Source organism: Hyperolius riggenbachi, chromosome 10 (genome assembly GCF_040937935.1).
Source record: "Hyperolius riggenbachi isolate aHypRig1 chromosome 10, aHypRig1.pri, whole genome shotgun sequence".
In the NCBI taxonomy this organism is placed as follows: Eukaryota; Metazoa; Chordata; class Amphibia; order Anura; family Hyperoliidae; genus Hyperolius; species Hyperolius riggenbachi.
The window spans coordinates 252,507,958-252,533,089 of NC_090655.1; the positions used below are offsets into that span (position 1 = coordinate 252,507,958).

Below are 25,132 nucleotides of genomic sequence, written 5' to 3' on the forward strand. Positions count from 1 at the left end.
CCTGACATACCGAGATGATGAGAGAAGTCAGGCAGTGGGTGCAGGGCACTAAAGCAAGCCTGACATACCGAGGTGATGGGAGGAGTCAGGCAGGGGGTGCAGGGCAGTAAAGCAAGCCCGACATACCGAGGTGATGGGAGGAGTCAGGCAGTGGGTGCAGGGCACTAAAGAAAGCCTGACATACCGAGGTGATGGGAGGAGTCAGGCAGTGGGTGCAGGGCACTAAAGCAAGCCTGACATACCGAGGTGATCGGAGGAGTCAGGCAGTGGTGGCAGGGCACTAAAGCAAGCCTGACATACCGAGGTGATGAGAGGAGTCAGGCAGTGGGTGCAGGGTAATAAAGCAAGCCTGACATACGGAGGTAAAGAGAGGAGTCAGGCAGTGGGTGCAGGGCACTAAAGCAAGCCTGACATACCCAGGTGATGAGGAGTCAGGCAGTGGGTGCAGGGCACTAAAGCAAGCCTGACATACTGAGTTGATGGGAGGAGTCAGGCAGTGGGTGTAAGGCACTAAAGCAAGCCTGACATACCGAAGTGATGAGAGGAGTCTGGCAGTAGGTGCAGGGCACTAAAGCAAGCCTGACATACTGAGGTGATGAGAGGAGTCAGGCAGTGGGTGAAGGACACTAAAGTAAGCCTGACAGCCGCTTCACGCTGCTGGCTGCTTCTTCTGAGGCTGTATCGCTGTATACCTGTACTTCTAGGTGTTTAAACCCAGTGCTGCATACTCACAGGTGGATAATGTCAGAATATTCCACATCTGGATCTAAGGCCGTGCACCTCAGCTGAGTCAGACACAGGAAGAGCTGAGACGCAGGCAATCCCCCATAGATAGTGTCCTTGGTTGCTAAGCAACCAGAGTTCACACTAAGGTGGCAGAACAATGACATAACGTCATCAGCGCTGGCACTAAATTAGCAGAAATGTAACACTTTATTAGTTCAATCAGCAAAAGGCCACTGCTGAAGTCTCAGAGGGAAAGAGGGCAGCCCAGTGTGAGAGAGTAAAGAGCTGTCACCAAATACTATCATGAATGATTGTTATACACAGGGCTGTGGAGTCGGTGCAAAAATCATCCAACTCTGACTCCTCAGTTTATGAAACCACTGACTCCGACTCCAGGTACCCAAATTGCTCCGACTCCTGATTCCGACTTCACAGCCCTGGTAATAGGTAGCAAAAATCTAACATGAGCACATAGCATAACCCCTAATATGGCCAGTCTGTGAGCAGTGACAGTCCTAACAGCAATACAGATACACATTATTCTATAGGTACTGCTAATTATTCACCTGTTCTGTCCTCTGTAACAGTGTCCTCCTCTTTACTTGTCCTCATAATGTCATCTTCCTCCATAGACTGCTTATCACTCCTCACATATGTCTCTTCTTCTTCCTCTTTACTTGTCCTCATCATGTCACCCTCCTCCATAGACTGCTGATAACACCTTATGTATGTCTCTTCATCTTCCTCTTTAATTGTCCTCATCATGTCATCCTCCTCCATAGAATGCTGATCACTCCTCACATATGTCTCTTCTTCTTCCTCTTTACTTGTCCTCATCATGTCACCCTCCTCCATAGACTGCTGATCACTCCTCACATCTGTCTCTTCTTCTTCCTTTTTAATTGTCTTCATTATGTCACCCTCCTCCATAGAATGCTGATCACTCCTCACATATGTCTCTTCTTCATCTTTAATTGTCCTCAACATGTCACCATCCACCACAGACTGGTGATCACTTCTCACGTACATCTCTTTTTCTTCCTCTTTAACCACAGCACTTTCATGCAAATTTTCTACACCCTAAGTGCACAAAGTGAGAGATAATTTAAAATGTGAACACAGATAACAGCATATGCAGGAGGAAACAATGTCACACAGTTTAGAGTCTCTGAGGACCTTCAGCCCCACCTACCTGATAATGGTGGGGGATGGTGTGATATTCTTGTGGACAATCCTGGGAATAAAGAGGACCTGTACATCTCTCTAGTGGGTTTCTGTTACTGGATCCATCTGTAGGAAACACACACACTGACTGAATACATTGTCACCAGGCATGTTCAAATTCGGCTTCGGGAGATAACCGGATTTTTGCTATCCGGATATCTCCCAGTAATGCTGTGCGGGTGGGGGGGGTCAAGCTTACCTCTCTGACGTCTTCTTCGGTCATCTCTCGGCGCCTCCCACTATGCACTCCATGCGCTCCACGTGATCAGGTGACTGCCGCTTGGAGCGCATCGTGGGAGGCGCCGAGGGACGACCGAAGAAGACGGCAGAGAGGTAAGCTTGACCTCCCCCCCGCCCAGCCTTACTGGGAGATATCCGGATAGCAAAAATCCGGATATCTCCCGAAGCCGAATTTGAGCATGCCTGATTGTCACTATGTCTTTATCAGATGATGATCTAGGTGGACCCAAGGGATGAAAGTCTACTCTTACCTAGAGATATGAGGGTTGGCTGATTCTCCATCATGATATCCTTGTAGAGGTCCTTGTGTCGTCCTAAATAATGACCCTCCTGCATGAAGAAATAGACATCCTGACACCTTATAGGAACTGGACAACAATGGTACAGTACCCATCCAGTCACACCCCTTGCAGTTACTGCATAATGTCCCATAATGCCCAGCACCACTCACTTCTCCTGTCAGCAGCTCCATCACCTTCCTGGTGATTTCAAGAATCCTCTGGATGTTGTGTCTCTCAGATAAAAGGGACTGAGGTGGGGGCACCGTGATGGTCACATGATCACCAGACTTCACTGGAGGAAAACTCTGTAAAGAAAGACCAACAGTAATGTCACATTATCTCCCAGAATCCTCCTCACCTCTCCAGTCAGGTAAGTGCAGGGCCGGTACAAGGTTATCAAGCACTAGAGGTGGGAATTCCAATTTGGTAGCCCGATGTGCCCTGGTATTAGGCAGCCCACTCCCCAGTAAAGGTAGCAAAATCAGCCCACAGTATTAGATGGCTTTCCCAGTATAAGTAGCCAAGCATTCGGTAACCCCACCCCCCAGTTTAAATAGCCAAATGTGTCCCCCAGTTTTAGGCAGCCCCCAGTATAGAAAGCCAGATGAGCCTCCATTTCTAGGCAGCTCCCCTTCTCAGTATAGGTAGCCAGATCAACCCCCAGTATTAGGCAGCCTGCATCCCACAGTGTAGATAGCCAGATGTGCCCCCAGTATTAGGCAGCCCCCTCCCCAGTATAGATAGCCAGATGTGCCCCCAGTATTAGGCACCTTGCATCCCCCAGTGTAGATAGCCAGATCAACCCCCAGTATTAGGCAGCCTGCATCCCCCAGTATAGATAGCCAGATGTGTCCCCTAGTATTAGGCAGCCTGCATGCCCCAGTGTAGATAGCCAGATGTGTCCCCAGTATTAGGCAGCCCCCCTCCCCGGTATAGATAGCCAGATGTGCCCCCAGTATTAGGCAGCCTGCATCCCCCAGTGTAGATAGCCAGATGTGTCCCCAGTATTAGGCAGCCTGCATCCCCAGTGTAGATAGCCAGATGTGCCCCCACAGTGTTCTCCCTAAAAAAAAAATTCCAGCTGGGTGGCATGAAAAAGTAGCCGGGTGGGTAAGATAAGAGAATACAGGGCCGGCGCTACTCTGCACAACTTTACTTACAGCAGAGGAGGTGGTGAGCCGATGACAGCCGGGTGCTCACCAAAACTAGAGCCTAGGGAGAACACTGCCCCAGTATTAGGCTGCCTGCATCCCCCAGTTTAGATAGCCAGATGTACCCCCAGTATTAGGCTGCCTGCATCCCCCAGTTTAGATAGCCAGATGTACCCCCAGTATTAGGCAGCCTGCATCCCTCAGTGTAGATAGCCAGATGTGCCCCCAGTATTAGGCTGCCTGAATCCCCCCAGTGTAGATAGCCAGATGTGTCCCCAGTATTAGGCAGCCTGCATCCCTCAGTGTAGATAGCCAGATGTGTCCCCAGTATTAGGCAGCCTGCACCCCCCAGTGTAGATAGCCAGATGTGCCCCCAGTATTAGACAGCCTGAATCCCCCCAGTGTAGATAGCCAGATGTGTCCCCAGTATTAGGCAGCCTGTGTCCCCCAGTTTAGATAGCCAGATGTGCCCCCAGTATTAGGAACCTGCACTCCCCAGTGTAGATAGCCAGATGTGTCCCCAGTATTAGGCATCCTGTGTCCCCCAGTGTAGATAGCCAGATGTGTCCCCAGTATTAGGCAGCCTGTGTCCCCCAGTTTAGATAGCCAGATGTACCCCCAGTATTAGACAGCCTGCATCCCCCCAGTGTAGATAGCCAGATGTGTCCCCAGTATTAGGCAGCCTGTGTCCCCCAGTTTAGATAGCCAGATGTACCCCCAGTATTAGACAGCCTGCATCCCCCCAGTGTAGATAGCCAGATGTGCCCCCAGTATTAGGCAGCCTGCATCCCCCAGTTTAGATAGCCAGATGTTCCCCCAGTATTAGGCAGCCTGCATCCCTCAGTGTAGATAGTCAGATGTGTCCCCAGTATTAGGCAGCCTGCATCCCCCAGTTTAGATAGCCAGATGTTCCCCCAGTATTAGGCAGCCTGCATCCCTCAGTGTAGATAGCCACATGTGCCCCCAGTATTAGGCAGCCTGCATCCCCCAGTGTAGATAGCCAGATGTGCCCCCAGTATTAGGCAGCCTGCATCCTCCAGTGTAGATAACCAGATGTTCCCCCAGTATTAGACAGCCTGCATCCTCCAGTGTAGATAGCCAGATGTGCCCCCAGTATTAGGCAGCCTGCATCCCCCAGTGTAGATAGCCAGATGTTCCCCCAGTATTAGACAGCCTGCATCCCCCCAGTGTAGATAGCCAGATGTGTCCCCAGTATTAGGCAGCCTGTGTCCCCCAGTTTAGATAGCCAGATGTACCCCCAGTATTAGGCAGCCTGCATCCCTCAGTGTAGATAGCCAGATGTGCCCCCAGTATTAGGCTGCCTGCATCCCCCAGCATAGATAGCCAGATGTTCCCCCAGTATTAGACAGCCTGAATCCCCCCAGTGTAGATAGCCAGATGTGTCCCCAGTATTAGGCAGCCTGCATCCCTCAGTGTAGATAGCCAGATGTGTCCCCAGTATTAGGCAGCCTGCACCCCCCAGTGTAGATAGCCAGATGTGCCCCCAGTATTAGACAGCCTGAATCCCCCCAGTGTAGATAGCCAGATGTGTCCCCAGTATTAGGCAGCCTGTGTCCCCCAGTTTAGATAGCCAGATGTGCCCCCAGTATTAGGAACCTGCACTCCCCAGTGTAGATAGCCAGATGTGTCCCCAGTATTAGGCATCCTGTGTCCCCCAGTGTAGATAGCCAGATGTGTCCCCAGTATTAGGCAGCCTGTGTCCCCCAGTTTAGATAGCCAGATGTACCCCCAGTATTAGACAGCCTGCATCCCCCCAGTGTAGATAGCCAGATGTGTCCCCAGTATTAGGCAGCCTGTGTCCCCCAGTTTAGATAGTCAGATGTACCCCCAGTATTAGACAGCCTGCATCCCCCCAGTGTAGATAGCCAGATGTGCCCCCAGTATTAGGCAGCCTGCATCCCCCAGTTTAGATAGCCAGATGTTCCCCCAGTATTAGGCAGCCTGCATCCCTCAGTGTAGATAGTCAGATGTGTCCCCAGTATTAGGCAGCCTGCATCCCCCAGTTTAGATAGCCAGATGTTCCCCCAGTATTAGGCAGCCTGCATCCCTCAGTGTAGATAGCCACATGTGCCCCCAGTATTAGGCAGCCTGCATCCCCCAGTGTAGATAGCCAGATGTGCCCCCAGTATTAGGCAGCCTGCATCCTCCAGTGTAGATAACCAGATGTTCCCCCAGTATTAGACAGCCTGCATCCTCCAGTGTAGATAGCCAGATGTGCCCCCAGTATTAGGCAGCCTGCATCCCCCAGTGTAGATAGCCAGATGTTCCCCCAGTATTAGACAGCCTGCATCCCCCCAGTGTAGATAGCCAGATGTGTCCCCAGTATTAGGCAGCCTGTGTCCCCCAGTTTAGATAGCCAGATGTGCCCCCAGTATTAGGCAGCCTGCACTCCCCAGTGTAGATAGCCAGATGTGTCCCCAGTATTAGGCAGCCTGTGTCCCCCAGTGTAGATAGCCAGATGTGTCCCCAGTATTAGGCAGCCTGTGTCCCCCAGTTTAGATAGCCAGATGTACCCCCAGTATTAGACAGCCTGCATCCTCCAGTGTAGATAGCCAGATGTGCCCCCAGTATTAGGCAGCCTGCATCCCCCAGTGTAGATAGCCAGATGTTCCCCCAGTATTAGACAGCCTGCATCCCCCCAGTGTAGATAGCCAGATGTGTCCCCAGTATTAGGCAGCCTGTGTCCCCCAGTTTAGATAGCCAGATGTGCCCCCAGTATTAGGCAGCCTGCACTCCCCAGTGTAGATAGCCAGATGTGTCCCCAGTATTAGGCAGCCTGTGTCCCCCAGTGTAGATAGCCAGATGTGTCCCCAGTATTAGGCAGCCTGTGTCCCCCAGTTTAGATAGCCAGATGTACCCCCAGTATTAGACAGCCTGCATCCCCCCAGTGTAGATAGCCAGATGTGTCCCCAGTATTAGGCAGCCTGCATCCCTCAGTGTAGATAGCCAGATGTGTCCCCAGTATTAGGCAGCCTGCATCCCCCAGTGTAGATAGCCAGATTTGCCCCCAGTATTAGGCAGCCCGAATCCCCCAGTGTAGATAGCCAGATGTGCCCCCAGTATTAGGCAGCCTGCATCCCCCAGCATAGATGGCCAGATGTTCCCCCAGTATTAGGCAGCCTGCATCCCTCAGTGTAGATAGCCAGATGTGTCCCCAGTATTAGGCAGCCTGCATGCCCCAGTGTAGATAGCCAGATTTGCCCCCAGTATTAGGCAGCCCGAATCCCCCAGTGTAGATAGCCAGATGTGCCCCCAGTATTAGGCAGCCTGCATCCCCCCAGTGTAGATATCCAGATGTATCCCCAGTATTAGGCAGCCCGAATCCCCCAGTGTAGATAGCCAGATTTGCCCCCAGTATTAGGCAGCCTGCATCCCCCAGTGTAGATAGTCAGCTGTACCCCCAGTATTAGGCAGCCTGCATCCCCCCAGTGTAGATAGTAGGCCTGAAAGATAAATCGAATTTAAATTGAAATCGTGATCACCAAGGTCACAATTTCAGAATTGTCAAAGCGGCGAATATTGTGATCACGTCATTTCCACATGGGGAAGTTTGAAGAAGCGACTTCAAATTTTCCCAAAGTCCCAGTGCATGCGGCCCGCAGCGTTGGACATACCTTCCGTCCTCTATCGCCCTCTGCCGGCTCTTGTGCTTGGCAAAACTCCGGGTTCCTGTCACACGACATACAGGAAGTATTCTGTGCATTAGAGCCTGCAGGAGGCGAAGTGGATAGACGGACATCTCTGGACTCATGCTGGAAGCTATGTCCAGAACTGATGGAGCTTGGGGGACAGAGGAGGCACAGAGAGGGCACAGAGAGAGACACAGGAGACGCAAAGGGGGCACAAAGAGAGAGACAGAGGGGGCAAGAGAGAGACCCAGAGGAGGCATGAAGAGGCAAAGGGGGCACAAGGAGAGACGGGGGGATAGAGGGGGAACAAACAGGCACAGAGAGGGGAACTAAGCTTGAGTTGAAGGAAATCATGAATCGAAATCGCAATTTTGGACAGAAATCTCTCAATTCAATTTTTTCCTAAAATAGTTCAGGTCTAGTGGATAGCCAGATGTGTCCCCTAGTATTAGGCTGCCTGCACCCCCCAGTGTAGATAGACAGATGTGCCCCCAGTATTAGGCAGCCTGCACCCCCCAGTGTAGATAGCCAGATGTGCCCCCAGTATTAGGCTGCCTGCACCCCCCAGTGTAGATAGCCAGATGTGCCCCCAGTATTAGGCTGCCTGCACCCCCCAGTGTAGATAGCCAGATGTGCCCCCAGTATTAGGCTGCCTGCACCCCCCAGTGTAGATAGCCAGATGTGCCACCAGTATTAGGATGCCTGCACCCCCCAGTGTAGATAGCCAGATGTGCCCCCAGTATTAGTCAGCTTGATCCCCCAGTGTAGATAGCCAGATGTGCCCCCAGTATTAGTCAGCTTGATCCCCCAGTGTAGATAGCCAGATGTGCCCCCAGTATTAGGCTGCCTGCACCCCCCAGTGTAGATAGCCAGATGTGCCCCCAGTATTAGGCTGCCTGCACACCCCAGTGTAGATAGCCAGATGTGCCCCCAGTATTAGTCAGCTTGATCCCCCAGTGTAGATAGCCACATGTGCCCCCAGTATTAGTCAGCTTGATCCCCCAGTGTAGATAGCCAGATGTGCCCCCAGTATTAGGCAGCCTGCACTCCCCAGTGTAGATAGCCAGATGTGCCCCCGGTATTAGGCAGCCTGCACTCCCCAGTGTAGATAGCCAGATGTGCCCCCGGTATTAGGCAGCCTGCATCCCCCATTGTAGATAGCCAGATGTGCCCCCAGTATTAGGCAGCCTGCACTCCCCAGTGTAGATAGCCAGATGTGCCCCCGGTATTAGGCAGCCTGCATCCCCCATTGTAGATAGCCAGATGTGCCCCCAGTATTAGGCAGCCTGCACTCCCCAGTGTAGATAGCCAGATGTGCCCCCAGTATTAGGCAGCCTGCACCCCCCAGTGTAGATAGCCAGATGTGCCCCTAGTATTAGGCAGCCTGCACTCCCCAGTGTAGATAGCCAGATGTGCCCCCGGTATTAGGCAGCCTGCACTCCCCAGTGTAGATAGCCAGATGTGCCCCCAGTATTAGGCAGACTGCATGCCCCCAGTGTAGAAAGCCAGATGTGCCCCCAGTATTAGGCAGCCTGTGTCCCCCAGTGTAGATAGCCAGATGTGCCCACAGTATTAGGCACCTTGCATCCCCCAGTGTAGATAGCCAGATGTGTCCCCAGTATTAGGCAGCCTGCATCCCCCAGTGTAGATAGCCAGATGTGCCCCCAGTATTAGGCAGCCCGAATCCCCCAGTGTAGATAGCCAGATGTGCCCCCGGTATTAGGCAGCCTGCATCCCCCAGTGTAGATAGCCAGATGTGCCCCCAGTATTAGGCAGCCTGCACTCCCCAGTGTAGATAGCCAGATGTGCCCCCGGTATTAGGCAGCCTGCACTCCCCAGTGTAGATAGCCAGATGTGCCCCCAGTATTAGGCAGCCTGCATCCCCCCAGTGTAGAAAGCCAGATGTGCCCCCAGTATTAGGCAGCCTGTGTCCCCCATTGTAGATAGCCAGATGTGCCCCCAGTATTAGGCACCTTGCATCCCCCAGTGTAGATAGCCAGATGTGTCCCCAGTATTAGGCAGCCTGCATCCCCCAGTGTAGATAGCCAGATGTGCCCCCAGTATTAGGCAGCCCGAATCCCCCAGTGTAGATAGCCAGATGTGTCCCCAGTATTAGGCAGCCTGTGTCCCCCAGTGTAAATAGCCAGATGTGCCCCCAGTATTAGGCAGCCTGCATCCCCCAGTGTAGATAGCCAGATGTGCCCCCAGTATTAGGCAGCCCGAATCCCCCAGTGTAGATAGCCAGATGTGCCCCCAGTATTAGGCAGCCTGCATCCCCCAGTGCAAATAGCTACTTGTGCCCCCAGTATTAGGCAGCCTGCATCCCCCAGTGTAGATAGCCACTTGTGCCCCCAGTATTAGGCAGCCTGCATCCCCTAGTTTAGATAGCCAAATGTGCCCCCAGTATTAAGTGCCATCTTCCTCAGTTTAGATAGCCAAATTTGCCCCAAATATTAGTACCCCCCCCCCCCTTCAATTATAGATAGCCAGATGAGCCCCCAGAATTAGATAGCCATTCTCAGTGTAGAAAGCTAGCTGAGCTCAGCTGTGTCAGGCTGATGGCATCTCCTGTTCTCCCTCTAGCGATGAAAATAATAGGAGATACCACTAGAGCTGGGCTTTCCAACCTGTGGTGTGCGTACCACCAGTGGTACATTGCTGTTGGCCAGGTGGTAAACACCAGGTTTGCCTGCCACTTTATTGCCCTCCTGCCACTTGTCCTGGTCTTCTCCTTCCTCAAGGGGTAAAAACGAGGGGTGATGAATGCAATCAGTAATGACATTACATGTGAAGTTGTTCACTTACATTCAGACCCTAATAGAAGGTACATCATACTAGCAGCTAAACTAATGTTGCTTACATTATTGTGAATTTGTGTGCTCCCAACTCCTGCCAAGTGAGGTTCAGAAAAAAAAACAAAAAAACTATCCAAAAAGCTAAACAGCTGAATCATGGTCATTTATTAGCTACAGGTGACTTCAATTGCATTGTAGATGGCCAACTAGATTCCTCCAACCCCATCAGAACTGATTTCTGTAGTATAAAAAATATATTGTGGTCCTTTAAATTATACGATACATGGAGATGTATGACTGGTAATAGCAAAAATGTTACCTTTTCTAACATACACACTTGTCCTATTCTCGATTTGACACAATGCAGGTGGATACATGATTACTACAGAATAGTATGAAAGCACAAATAGAACCTATAACATTGTCTGACCACTCTCGTACTTGGTTAGGCATTAGAGATACTACAACCAATAATTCCCCATCCTGGCATTTGAGCAGGGATGTGGAGTCGGTACAAAAATCCACCGACTCCGACTCCTCAGGTTAGGATTCCACCGACTCCGATTCCTCGACTCCGACTCCTCAAATTTGCATATTACAATCTTGTTGATTGAAAGTATGTAACATAAAATGCATCTCTTAACTGCCAATGCTTAGGAATTTTAAAAGACAACTGAACTGAGAACGATATGGAGGCTGCCATATTTATTCCCTTTTAAACAATACCAGTTACCTGGCTATCCAGCTGATCTTCTGCCTCTAATACTTTTAGTCATAGACTTAAGCCTCGTTCATGTCATAGGTGCTTCCGTGTGCATTTGGAAGCATGTATGTCGTGGAAACATACAAGAACGGCAGAAGGGTATAGACAGCCCTTCTGACGTTCACATCAATTGCGCTGTGCAGCAGTATGGTGCGCTATGATGCGCTTGTGTACTGCTGCATGCATTCTGCCCACAAGCGCACAGCTGACCCATTCACTGTCAATAGATGGTATCAGCAGTGCAGCGGGTAGGAGCACAATTGGCGGTGATCGTACGCAGTGTGTTCCAATCGCACGGCCATTTTCGCTGCATATATGTGAACGAGGCCTCCAGCCCCCTTCAGGCTAATCAGTCCCTCACTGTCCTCCTCTGCCACCTGGATCTTCTGCTATGGTTCCAGGCACTTGAGCCAGTCTGGCGTAGTGCACATGCACACACTCCGCCGCCAGGAACGTACTACACCTGCGCAGCACTATCGCACAGATGCAGAATGCTTCTGGGTGTGGCAGCGGCCTGCGCTGACTGGCTGAATTACCGGGACTCATAGTGGAAGAACCAGGTGGTGGAAGAGGACAGCAAGGGACTGATTAGCCTAAGGGGGCTGGAGGTATAAAACTTGTCTTTTCATCCATCTCAGGTACCCTTCAATTCGTAGTCACCAAACCAAATTTTAACAACATATCAAATTATTTGGTTTCATGAGCAAAATGAGTGCATACATTTGCATAAACCAGCATCAGCGCAGATTTGCATCTCATTGACCATCTCTATTAGTGACACAGCTACACATCAGGCTTTATTCTTACAGCATAGATGTTATTTAGTATATATGTTACGGCCAGAACCCGAAGTCTGACCACTTCGGGTTCTGGCCGGTCAGAATGCGAAGTGGCCGCTCTCTGCGGCCAATACACAAAACGCTGCTGAATTTTGGACTTTGGCCGGCCAGATCGCGTACTAACTAAGTGTGGCCGGCCGAGTCCCGAAGCTCACCTCTCCGCTTTAAGTCCCCTCTCCCTGCGCTGTCTCCGGCTGTCAGTTCTGTTCTGTCCCCTCTCCCCGCGCTGTTTCCATCTGTCAGTTTTACTTACAAGGACCCCTGGGCTGCCCTGATGATGCCGGCTGCTTCATGTCCCCTGCTCTCCGATGAGCTGCTGTGCGCAGCCCAGACAGTTGTCTGTGTCCTGCTGGTGCTCCGCTGTCCCCCGTTCGTCTGCACTCTCCTATTCAGCTTTCCTCTGCTAAGTTCTCCGTGTCCCATTTTCCGTTAGTCTGTGAGGACCCGGGGCTTGAGAAGCAGGGGGATTGGTGTATGCTGCGAAGTGGGGGGGGGGGGGGGGCGGGAATTGGTGTCCCCGAAATCTGCTGTCCCCGCTCAGCTCTTTACAACGGCTGCTTTCTCCTCGAACGACCCAAGGCTCCAGGTGACACGGGGTGGACAGAGAATGGAAAGGGGTGGGGGGAGGAATGGATAACTAGTGACCTTATCCTGGATACACACGTTGGGTTTTGCTGCGCGATTCACGGGATCGATTCCATCAATTCGATTATTTCCAACATGTTCGTTCGTGTTTCGATGGATCCAGCCGTCGATTTTGCATATTAAGTATGCAAAATCGACGGCTGTATCCATCGAAACACGATCGAACATGTTGGAAATAATGGAATCGATCCCACGAATCGCGCTGCAAAACGCAATGTGTGTATCCAGCATTAGCCCGTTTTAAAACGGGCTAGGTCTGTCCCCGCGTGCACTTGCACACACGGCCTACAGCTATGTTGACACTAATAAAAATGCTAATATAATATGTTACGGCCAAAACGGAAATAGAAGTGGCCGATTTGACGTCGGCCAAAGCCTAAAATGCTGGGAATTTCTGACTTTGGCCGTTTCTAGAACTGGCCGGTCAATGTCAGAAATTTCCAGCATTTTGGACTTTGGCCGACGTCAAATTGGCCAGTTCTAGAAACGGCCGGCCAATTCTAGAATTGGTCAATTTCTGGTTTTGGCCATAACATATATAAAAGATTCCTGTGTACACATCATATATACAGTCACAATCAGATATGTGTATCTGACTTTAAAAATACGGGGACTGCTTTATTGAAGCAGCACACGTAACTATTTTTGATTGGTTTATTTCATTTTTGTGGGCTAAGCACAGCTATTACTGTATATATAATTTATGATGACTATTATCTGAGAAATAGAACATTTTATCATATTTTCTATTTTAAAATTACAGTTTAAATTCATTTGGAGTCGGAGCATTTTTTCCAAACTCCAGGTACTCAAAAATTGCCCCGACTCCGACTCCACAGCCCTGCATTTGAGCAGCTGCTTGGTTAAAAAAATGAAAATACTACCATTCAGCTTAGAAATCACCTAAGTAAATTTTTCAACATAAACAATACCCAAGTCGTGAAACGTTCTAGTATTTGGCTTGCACACAATGCGCCTATTTAAACAGAAATGCACCTCTTTGCAAAACTTATATATCCTCCAATATAACAGGCCTTGAAGAAATCTAAAATAAAATATTACTCCAAAGGAAATAAGCCAGGAGCTTTTCTAGCTTGGTAACTTAATACCAAAATCAAGCATTTCAAAGACACTAAGAGAGAATATAAAACTAATCCTAAAGAAAGCAGATGTTTTAGCAAATTTGTACTCAACACTTTACCTTAAATATGATGAGCAAACATATCAACCCAGAAAACAAGAAACAGATGACTTCTTAGCCACTGTGCTATTGACCAAAGTCTCATCAGCAGACTCTCAAACTCTTCAGAAACTGATCTCAGTTGCAGAAGTGAAGAAAGCAATTCAGTTGCTTAGAGGGAGACAGAGAGAAGATGCTGCCAGCCTGTGACATGGCTGAGTTCCCAGTGCAGTGAAAAGCAGCACTACAAGCCTCACTCATGACTCTGCATTGGCCAGGCACGGGGGTGGGGGTCACTGGAGGGGGGGGGGGAGGGGAGGTGACACAGGTGCATCCTCAGGGCTGTGTGCTCAGAAGATTCCTTGCCTCTGTATTGGTCCAAACCTGGCTGTGCGTTTTATTGCTAGAGATAAGGATGGAGTCATGTGACCTCCCAGAATCCTCCTCACCTCTCCAGTCAGCAGATAGATGATCTCCAGGGTGAGGTTAAATATCCTCTCAGTCATGTGACTCTGGTCCTCATCCATCCTCAGTGATGTGGTCATGTGATCTGTGCAGGATGCTGCTGCCTTTTGATAGATAATAAGGGGGATATAATCTAGGCTGTACAGTTGTCAGTGGTGAAACTAACATTACAGGTTCCTCCCTCCCCCCGCACTCCCCATTGCTGTCACTTAAGGGTGGTAGAGCCATGCAGAGTATTGCAGGAAAGGTGAGTCCTGTATTTGTATTTCCAGCTGTATTTGTACTGACATTAGATTACACACAGGTGCACTCTATTTAATCATTAGCACTCATCAGGCAATTTCTATAGGCAACTGACTGCACTCAGATCAAAGGGGGCCGAATAATTACGCACACCCCACTTTGCAGTTATTTATTTGTAAAAAAATGTTTGGAATCATGTATGATTTTCATTCCACTTCTCACGTGTACACCACTTTGTATTGGTCTTTCATGTGAAATTTCAATAAAATTGATTCATGTTTGTGGCAGTAATGTGACAAAATGTGGAAAACTTCAAGGGGGCCGAATACTTTTGCAAGCCACTGTATATAATATATATATATATATATATATATATATATATACACGCCTGGCTACCTATTCTGGGGACATCTATACACCTGGCTACCTATTTTGGGGACATATCTACACATGGCTACCTACTCTGGGGACACATATACACCTGGCTAACTATTCAGGGGACATCTATACACCTGGCTACCTATTCAGGGGACATCTATACACCTGGCTACCTATTCTAAAGAAAGATATATATATATATATATATATATATATATATATATATATATATACATACACATACATACACACACACACACACACACACACACATACACACACCTGGCTACCTATTCTGGGGGCATCTATACACATGGCTACTTATATTGGGGACACCTGTAGACGTGGCTACCTAAACTGGGAAAACCTATAGACCTGGCTATTTATACTGGGGACACCTATAGACCTGATTACCTACACTGGGGCCACCTTTTTTGGGAGAACTGCCAGATTATCTGCATTTTTGGGGAACTGCTGCTGCCAGATTAAGTGTATTTTGGGTAACCGCTGCCATATTATGTGTATGTTGGGGGAACCGCTGCTGCCAGATTACATCTATTTTGGGGGGAACCACTGCCATATTATGTTGGAAGAACCTCTGCCAGATTACATGTATTTTGGGTGAAATGCTGTAAAATTACATGTATTTTGGGGGGGAAACTGTATGGCAGAGCTCAAACTTTCCTGGCAGACCTTTAACAGCACCGCTAAAGTCATCTATATTCTGCCCCAATCATGACCACGCCCATTATAACTGGGGTGGGGGACATTACATTCTGGAGGATAATGGCAATGCTGGGGGATACAGGGATGGCATGGCTACAATGGAAAATAAATAGCATTACTGGGGTTACATACTGGAGGGTAATGACAAAGCTGGGGAACACGGCTATACTTGATGGACATGTTTTCATGGCTCTGTGAATTATTACTAGGAACGCAAGATGTCAGCCATAATCTATGGCACATATAGGGGTGGGGGCACTAGAAAACTGGCAAACAAGTCACAACAATTATATAAAAGTCTCTTGTATGATCAGGATAGTGACAGGTGTACTATGACCTCCTCTGTAACAAAGTATGTCCACCCCGACCTCTGCTCTGCTCAATATATAACAACAGTCACACAATTACCTCTTCCAACAGTGTCTTCTCTCCTGTGTCCTGTCCTGCGACTTCTTGTCCCGCGGTGTTTACATCACTTCCAATTCTTGGTTTAATCCCCTCCCCTCTGTGCGTTCCACCTGCAAAAAGGGACATCGCCATCTTGTGGTGAATTGGCTAACTGCAGCCTCTGTTTGTGGCATAAGGTAGCCATCAGAGGCAAGAAAATGAAATAAAATATTTTACAACAGTTTAAAAACAGGCGGAATATCCTTCATACGTTCCTAAATCATTAGCAAGTCATTGCTACTCTCTATTACTTGGCGTAAATCAAGAGCGAAACTCAAATTTGATATACTACAGTGCCCCACGTCATCAGGAGGTCTGGCCCTCCCTGACCCACAATTACATTACTTTGCATCACAACTGGATCAACTGGCACATTGGTTTACCACTGACTCCCTACAAACTCCAGAACTGCTGGGCTTTTCAGCCCATGACCGTGCTAAGAACCTGCTTTTTGCCCTTTTGAAGGGCACTTTAATCACACCCGGCACAAAAAAAAATACAATTCTAACGCAAGCCACTAAAATATGGGAAAACTCCAATAAAATTATCCCCTCCAAAATATGGGAATACCACACCCCCCTATGGCAATCCTTTGCTTCCAAGCACTCTATTCCCTCCCCAATTCTTCAACATTGGCAGACAAAGGCATCTTATATTTGGGACAAGTAATTCATAACACTGCAATACTCCCCTTTCCAACCTTACAAAACCGATCCTTCTTCCTCCTCTTTTTCTATTTTTATATCTTCAGCTTAAACATGCCTTAAAAGCACAATTTCCCTCAGGCCTTCCTACTACTGGAGTATCACTAATAATGGAATTTCTAAAAGATGGCACCATGAAGCACCATATCGGGTTATTATACTCTCTTCTGCTTGAGCACCGGTCTGCTCCAGTACTGGACTGCTCCCTTAAAAAATGGATGCAGGTTGGTGTTCAACTAGATGAAGAGGAATGGGAAGACTGCTTACTAACCCCCCGATTGGTACCCCCCTGATAAGGGAGAGGCTAACTCAAATATACACTCTGCACCAAAGTTACCTTACCCCCGCCCGAATTGCTAAATTTTCTACTTCAAACTCCCCTACCTGCCCCAAATGTTCATGCCTTAACCCTTCATTTCTCCACCTTATTTGGTCTTGCCCGCCAATAATAGACTTCAGGAAACAAATCGTAAACTTCTTGCACTATGTCATGGGCTCGCCTGCCTCTCTCGACATTAAATTATGCATCCTTAACTTAGTGGATGAAGATGTCCCTAAATTCGATAAAGTTTTCTTAATCGAAACACTTTTCATTGCAAACAATGTATCACTTACAGATGGTTATCCCCCATACTTCCAACCCTCGCCATTTGGAAAACTAAAGTCAGAAATAGTCTTCCATACAAAAAACGTGTGTACGCGCACAGAAACTGCCCTACCAAGTTCAATAAAGTATGGGATAGATGGTTCAATAATGTCTAAAAAGTTTATGCAGTTTTTCTAGATGTTATGGGACTACAACGTTTCTTCTCTTTACTAGAACCCTGACATTTTATTAGTACCTCATCTATCTATATTGCTAATTCATTCCAATCTCCATAACTTGATTTGTATATGCCTATTTCTCTGCACGTATTATCAGTTATAATATAATATAATATATAAATTAAAATATATTAAATTATAAATAATATAAAAATTTTGATTGATGAAAAAACAGAAGGAAGATAGGAAATAACTTCTTCTCATGGAAAACATTCAAGGATGAGATAAATAATAATAGATTTAATTTTTAATATGGTGGTGTAGTGGTTAGCGCGCTGCTCCTCCAGTTTGTATCCCAGCCAGAGCAGTATCTGCATGGAGTTTGTAGGTTCTTCCTGTGTCTGCTCGGGTTTCCTCAGGGCACTCTGGTACCCTCCCAGATCCCCAAAAATATACATTTAACCTCCCGGGCGTTTAATTTCTCGGCAATGTTTGGACCAAAAGTGGTACAATTTTTTTCAGCGTTTCTTTATATTGTAATCATTTTTGTGGACTGCTTGCAATTTGCAGTCTTGTAAGCTGCCGCAAGCATGCATACAACATAAAAAAGCACGTCTTTCTTTTTATTATTATTTTTTAAAATCTTTATAAAAAAAAAAAATGTAACTTTCATTTTTGCTGCTATGGGCAGTAGTGCTGCCCATAGATTTGTTTTATTCGTTTATTTATTATTTAAACTACAAAAAATTTGAATCTGCCACTTGAATTGATGACTCTGCATGCGCCCGCCACAAGGGGGCGCACACATCGTCATCAGAGGGACACGCCAGGGGACGCAATCGCCGGGGGACAGGAAGCAGAACGTGGAAGGAAAAGAAGAGATCACCACCGAGAATCGCAGCTAAGAAGACGGAAATATTTGCAAAGGGAAGCCACAAGATGACAGCGAGGGATAGCGCACTCCAGCGAGGCTGCAGGTGATTAATTGTAACAGCTGGATGAGCCTGTCTCATCCTTGTTACTTTTAGCTTTTTATTAGGATGATTCAGACTCGTCCATAACGCTAGGGAGGCTAAGTTAATTGGTTTCCTAAAGTGGCCCTAGACTATGATACATACACTACAGGATACATACAGTATATAGACATATGACTATGGTAGGGAATAGATTGTGAGCCGCTCTGAGGGACAGTGAAGTGACAAGACAATACTCTCTTTACAGCGCTGCGGAAGATGCTATATAATAATACTAAATAATAATAATAATAAAATGTTCCAAAAAACAGTCATAGAATGTAATGCATTATGTAGTATATACAGGCGCTGATCCAAACTTTATCTCATGTGTATGTTGCACCAGCTGCTCAGGATCAACCACATCCACCATCGGTTCCAAGAAAAATGCATATAAATCCACAGCGCTCGGTACTCAAATCGGCATCTGCAGTCACCCCACAGTGCTCAAAATATATGTATATATATATATATATATATATATATATATATATATATATATATATACTGTATATATATATATATATACTGTATATATATATATATATATATATATATATACAGTATATATATATATATATATATATGTATATATATGTATATATATGTATATTGTATATATATGTATATATATGTATATTTTATTATTATTATTATTTATTTATAAAGCGCCAACATATTCCGTGGCGCTGTACAATGTAAGAAATCAAACAAGGGATACATAATGATACAGACAATGATATACATCAAATATGAACACTGATACACGATACAGCACTGCTGATTACAATTTGATTTAACATGATGACTAAAATGTATAAATGTCTAACCGTGTGCAAGCAATTAAATTAATAACATTCCATGACACAAAAGGGTGAGAGCCCTGCCCTTGCAAGCTTACAATCTAAAGGAATGGGGTGGAAACAAGAGGTGGGGATGTATACAGTAAATGTACAGGCAGTGCGCAATTGGGTTATTTAGTGGGTGCATGACCTAAGCTAGAGAATATGCTTTATATGTATGTATGAGAATATGCTATGTATGTATGTATGTATATATATATATATATATATATATATGTATGTATATATATATATATATATATATATATATGTGTGTATATATATGTATATATATATATATATATATATATATATATATATATATATATATATATATATATATATATATATATGTATGTATATATATATGTATATATATGTATGTATATATATGTTTATATGTATGTCTATATGTATATATATGTATGTATATATATATATATATATATATATATATGTATGTATATATATGTATGTATATATATATATGTGTGTATGTATGTATATATGTATGTATGTATATATGTATGTATGTATATATATATATATATATATATTTATATTTATATATATATATATATATATATATATATATATATACTGTATGTATGTATTTATATCCAGCTACCAAAATATTAGTGGTTTAGGATCTCCATGACATAAATGGATAATTCCTCCACCTCGCAGCTCCTATAATTTATTGTTGTGTGATGTCACAATATCTTTATTTGCACAATTAGGAACAAGTGTGAGATAAAGGTACATTACAAGGGGCATATGAGTGACAGGAGGATACAATGGTAATAAGAATGTGTAAGTGACACCACATTGCTCTACAAACATAACACAGATTTCTTGCTATAAGTACATATAGGTCACACAAATCTACAGTGGTGTGAAAAACTATTTGCCCCCTTCCTGATTTCTTATCCTTTTGCATGTTTGTCACACTTAAATGTTTCTGCTCATCAAAAACTGTTAACTAGTAGTCAAAGATAACATAACTGAACACAAAATGCAGTTTTAAATGATGGTTTTTATTATTTAGTGAGAAAAAAAACTCCACATCTACATGGCCCTGTGTGAAAAAGTGATTGCCCCCCCCCTTGTTAAAAAATAACTTAAAGAGAATCTGTATTGTTAAAATCGCACAAAAGTAAACATACCAGTGCGTTAGGGGACATCTCCTATTACCCTCTGTCACAATTTCAACGCTCCCCGCCGCATTAAGTGGTTAAAAACAGTTTTAAAAAGTTTGTTTATAAACAAACAAAATGGCCACCAAAACAGGAAGTAGGTTGATGTACAGTATGTCCACACATAGAAAATACATCCATACACAAGCAGGCTGTATACAGCCTTCCTTTTTAATCTCAAGAGATCATTTGTGTGTTTCTTTCCCCCTGCAGCTATCTTCCACTGAAGTGTCAGGCTGTTTCTTCCTGCAGAGTGCAGACAGCTCTGCCTGTATGTAATTCCTATGTATGTGAAAGCCCAGCCAGCTCAGAGGAGGATTTATCCAGCTTGTAAAAGATAATAGAGTAGAGAGAAGCTGCACTAATCTAAATAACACACAGGCAGTGTGCAGAGAGGGGCCTGGAGGGGGGAGATGCATCACAGAACCACAACACTGAAGAACTTTGCAGCCTTCCAGACACAGGCTGACAAGTCTGACAAGAGAGAGATAAGTTGATTTATTACAGAGATGGTGATAGTAGAACGTGCTGCAGTAAGCCAGAGCACATTAGAATAGATTTTGGAACTTGTAGGATGGAAGAAAACCGGATGAAATTTTTGTTACGGAGTCTCTTTAACAGTGGTTTATCACACCTGAGTTCAATTTCTGTAGTCACCCCCAGGCCTGATTACTGCCACACCTGTTTCAATCAAGAAATCACTTAAATAGGAGCTATCTGACACAGAGAAGTAGACCAAAAACACCTCAAAAGCTAGACATCATGCCAAGATCCAAAGAAATTCACTAACAAATGAGAACAAAAGTACTGTAATTGAGATCTATCAGTCTGGTAAAGGTTATAAAGCCATTTCTAAAGCTTTGGGACTCCAGCGAACCACAGTGAGAGCCATTATCCACAAATGGCAAAAACATGGAACAGTGATGAACCTTCCCAGGAGTGGCCGGCCGACCAATATTACCCCAAGAGCGCAGAGAAAACTCATCCGAGAGGCCACAAAAGACCCCAGGATAACATCTAAAGAACTGCAGGCCTCACTTGCCTCAATTAAGGTCAGTGTTCACGACTCCGCCATAAGAAAGAGACTGGGCAAAAACGGCCTGCATGGCAGATATCCAAGGCGCAAACCACTTTTAAGCAAAAAGAACATTAAGGCTCGTCTCAATTTTGCTAAAAAACATCTCAATGATTGCCAAGACTTTGGGGAAAATACCTTATGGACCGACGAGACAGAAGTTGAACTTTTTGGAAGATGCGTGTCCCATTACATCTGGCGTAGAAGTAACACAGCATTTCAGCAAAAGAACATCATACCAGCAGTAAAATATGGTGGTGGTGGTAGTGTGATGGTCTGGGATTGTTTTGCTGCTTCAGGACCTGGAAGGCTTGCTGTGATAGATGGAACCAGGAATTCTACTGTCTACCAAAAAAATCCTGAAGGAGAAGGTCCGGCCATCTGTTTGTCAAGTCAAGCTGAAGCGATCTTGGGTGCTACAGCAGGACAATGACCCAAAACACACCAGCAAATCCACCTCTGAATGGCTGAAGAAAAACAAAATGAAGACTTTGGAGTGGCCTAGTCAAAGTCCTGACCTGAATCCTATTGAGATGTTGTGGCATGACCTTAAAAAGGCAGTTCATGCTAGAAAATCCTCAAATAAAGCGGAATTACAACAATTCTGCAAAGATTCCTCCAGAGCGCTGTAAAAGACTCGTTGCAAGTTATCGCAAACACTTGATTGCAGTTATTGCTGCTAAGGGTGGCCCAACCAGTTATTAGGTTCAGGGGGCAATTTCTTTTTCACACAGCTCCATGTAGGTTTTGAGGTTTTTTTCTCACTAAATAATACAAACCATCATTTAAAACTGCATTTTGTGTTCAATTATGTTATCTTTGACTACTAGTTAACAGTTTTTGATGAGCAGAAACATTTAAGTGTGACAAGCCTGCAAAAGAATAAGAAATCAGGAAGGGGGCAAATAGTTTTTCACACCACTGTATATCTTTACAAAAGATGTAAAACATAACTTCTATTCCGACTGCTAAAAACCCTTAGCCTGTGAAAATACTGTTTCCATATACACACTGGGGAAGTGCATATAGGTCTGTTGTCAGAATAGTAACACATTGCTTCCATTGTCTCATCAAGCTCTACAATTTACTGTTTTTCCATGTGTGGCCAATGCTTTATGTGTGGGGAGGTCAATGAGATGCAAATAACTCTGTACTTGTATGCAAATATAAAGCAAATTGCATTCAGCTAATCATGTTTCTAATGAAATTCATTTCATTGTCCAAATTCCAAGATACAGAAAATGTGCATGCAAAGCAGAGTTATTGTCATGTGATTGGCCGCCTGTAATGAGCACAACCTTCTGCAGTTGCCTGTCAGGCTGATAACTAGTGATAGTCAGTGACATGCCAATAACTCTGAGATGGTGCAAATGATATGCCAATTATATGCAAAGTTACGCAGATGCTGCATCTGGCCCATTTCCAATCTGCATCATCTTTGCATCAACTTGGAATTATCAGCAGCTCACTGACCATCCCTAATAATAATTGTTACTCCCCTCAGAATTCTCTAACAGGTAGTTTCTCTATTTGCAGGGCGGAGTCCAGGCATCAGGAACCTCTCAGAGACTCGTCTCTCTGTATCCACAGACTGTACAACAGATGATGATGTCACTGGACAAGAGTCTCCTGCAGATATCCTGGTTACCCCAAATATTCCCCCAGACTCCCCTCACCTGTCTAGCCCCAAGGGGACTCCTAACCAGCACAGCTCTCCCCCTGCTGGATGGTCTTACTCCTGTTCCACATGTGGAAAAGGTTTTGTTTGGAAATCACACCTTGTCCTACATGAGAGATCTCACACTGGTGAGAAGCCCTATTCATGTACTGAGTGTGGGAAATGTTTTGGACAGAAAGGATACCTTTTAATACATGAGAGATCTCACACTGGTGAGAAGCCCTATTCATGTGCTGAGTGTGGGAAATGGTTTCTTCGGAGATCAGACCTTATGGTTCATGAGAGATCTCACACTGGTGAGAAGCCCTATTCATGTGCTGAGTGTAAGAAATGTTTTGGACGGAAAGGACACCTTTTAATACATGAGAGATCTCACACTGGTGAGAAGCCCTATTCATGCACTGAGTGTGGAAAATGTTTTGTGCAGAAAGGAAGCCTTGGTAAACATAGAAGATCTCACACTGATGAGAAGCCCTACTCATGTGCTGAGTGTGGGAAATGTTTTGGAGAGAAAGGAATCCTTGTTAGGCATGAGAGATTGCACACTGGTGAAAAGCCCTATTCATGTGCTGAGTGTGGGAAATGTTTTGGAGTGAAAGGAAGCCTTGTTAAACATGAGAGATGTCACACTGGTGAGAAACCCTATTCATCTGCTGAGTGTGGGAAATGTTTTGTTTGGAAATCACACCTTGTCCTACATGAGAGATCTCACACTGGTGAGAAGTCCTATTCATGTGCTGAGTGTGGGAAATGTTTTCTTCAGAGATCAGACCTTATGGTTCATGAGAGATCTCACACTGGTGAGAAGCCCTATTCATGTACTGAGTGTGGAAAATGTTTTGCAAAGAAAGGAAGCCTTGGTAAACATAGGCGATCTCACACTGGTGAGAAACCCTACTCATGTGCTGAGTGTGGGAAATGTTTTGGACAGAAAGGAATCCTTGTTATCCATGAGAGATCTCACACTGGTGAAAAGCCCTATTCATGTGCTGAGTGTGGGAAATGTTTTAGAGAGAAAGGAAGCCTTGTTAAACATGAGAGATCTCACACAGGTGAGAAGCCCTATTCATGTGCTGAGTGTGGGAAATGTTTTGAAAATAAAGGAAAGCTTGTCACACATGAGAGATCTCGCACAGGTGAGAAACCCTATTCATGTACTGAGTGTGGGAAATGCTTTTCACAGAAAGGAAACCTTGTTAAACATAAGAGATCTCACAATGGTGAGAATGTGCTAAGTGTGGGAAATGTGTTGGGAGTAAATCACTGCTTGTGAGACATTTGTGCTGAGTGTGGCATATGGCCCCATGACTTTCCTTTTATCCCCATAGCAGCCATTGATGCAGAGCATGAGATGGTACATTGTCATGCATGAAGATGATTTTATCATGGAAAGCATATTTCTTCATTCTGTACCACGGAGGAAAGTTGTCAGTCAAAACCTCCACATACTTTCCAATGATTCCAGCCCAAAACATGACTCCACCGCATTACTGACAATGCAGCCTTGTTGGAACATGGTGGCCGTCCACCAACCATCCACTACTCCATCCATCTGGACCATCCAGAGTTGCTTGGCCCTCACCAGTGAACAGGACTGTTTGAAAATTAGTCTTCATGTATTTCTCTGCCCACTGCAGCTGGTTCTGCTTGTGAGCATTAGTTAGTGGTGGCTGAATCAATATACAGTGGGTTGCAAAAGTATTCGGCCCCCTTGAAATTTTCCACATTTTGTAACATTACTGCCACAAACATGCATCAATTTTATTGGAATTCCACGTGAAAGACCAATACAAAGTGGTGTACATGTGAGAAGTGGATCGAAAATCATACATCATTCCAAACATTTTTTACAAATAAATAACTGCAAAGTGGGGTGTGCGTAATTATTCGGCCCCCTGAGTCAATACTTTGTAGAACCACCTTTTGCTGCAATTACAGCTGCCAGTCTTTTAGGGTATGTCTCTACCTGCTTTGCACATCTAGAGACTGAAATCCTTGCCCATTCTTCTTTGCAAAACAGCTCCAGCTCAGTCAGATTAGATGGACAGCGTTTGTGAACAGCAGTTTTCAGATCTTGCCACAGATTCTCGATTTGATTTAGATCTG

At 45.5% G+C, this 25,132-nt stretch overlaps 2 protein-coding genes across 2 annotated transcripts in view; one reads left to right on the forward strand and one right to left on the reverse strand.

Moving 5' to 3' along the window:
* The window catches only part of LOC137535335 (zinc finger protein 271-like), an 82,263-nt gene extending 66,444 nt beyond the window's left edge, over positions 1-15,819 (reverse strand). Inside the window, exons 1-6 of the mRNA XM_068257165.1 lie at positions 15,715-15,819; positions 13,944-14,063; positions 2,642-2,776; positions 2,442-2,520; positions 1,919-2,016; positions 1,293-1,806 (exon numbers count right to left, since the gene is read on the reverse strand). Coding sequence (XP_068113266.1) covers positions 1,293-1,806; positions 1,919-2,016; positions 2,442-2,520; positions 2,642-2,776; positions 13,944-14,039 — 922 coding nt within the window. The 5' untranslated portion in view covers positions 14,040-14,063; positions 15,715-15,819. The remainder of the gene's footprint in view (positions 1-1,292; positions 1,807-1,918; positions 2,017-2,441; positions 2,521-2,641; positions 2,777-13,943; positions 14,064-15,714) is intronic.
* The window catches only part of LOC137535281 (zinc finger protein 721-like), a 161,569-nt gene extending 137,236 nt beyond the window's left edge, over positions 1-24,333 (forward strand). Inside the window, exon 9 of the mRNA XM_068257101.1 lies at positions 23,107-24,333. Coding sequence (XP_068113202.1) covers positions 23,107-24,299 — 1,193 coding nt within the window. The 3' untranslated portion in view covers positions 24,300-24,333. The remainder of the gene's footprint in view (positions 1-23,106) is intronic.
* Positions 24,334-25,132: the final 799 nt, after the last annotated feature.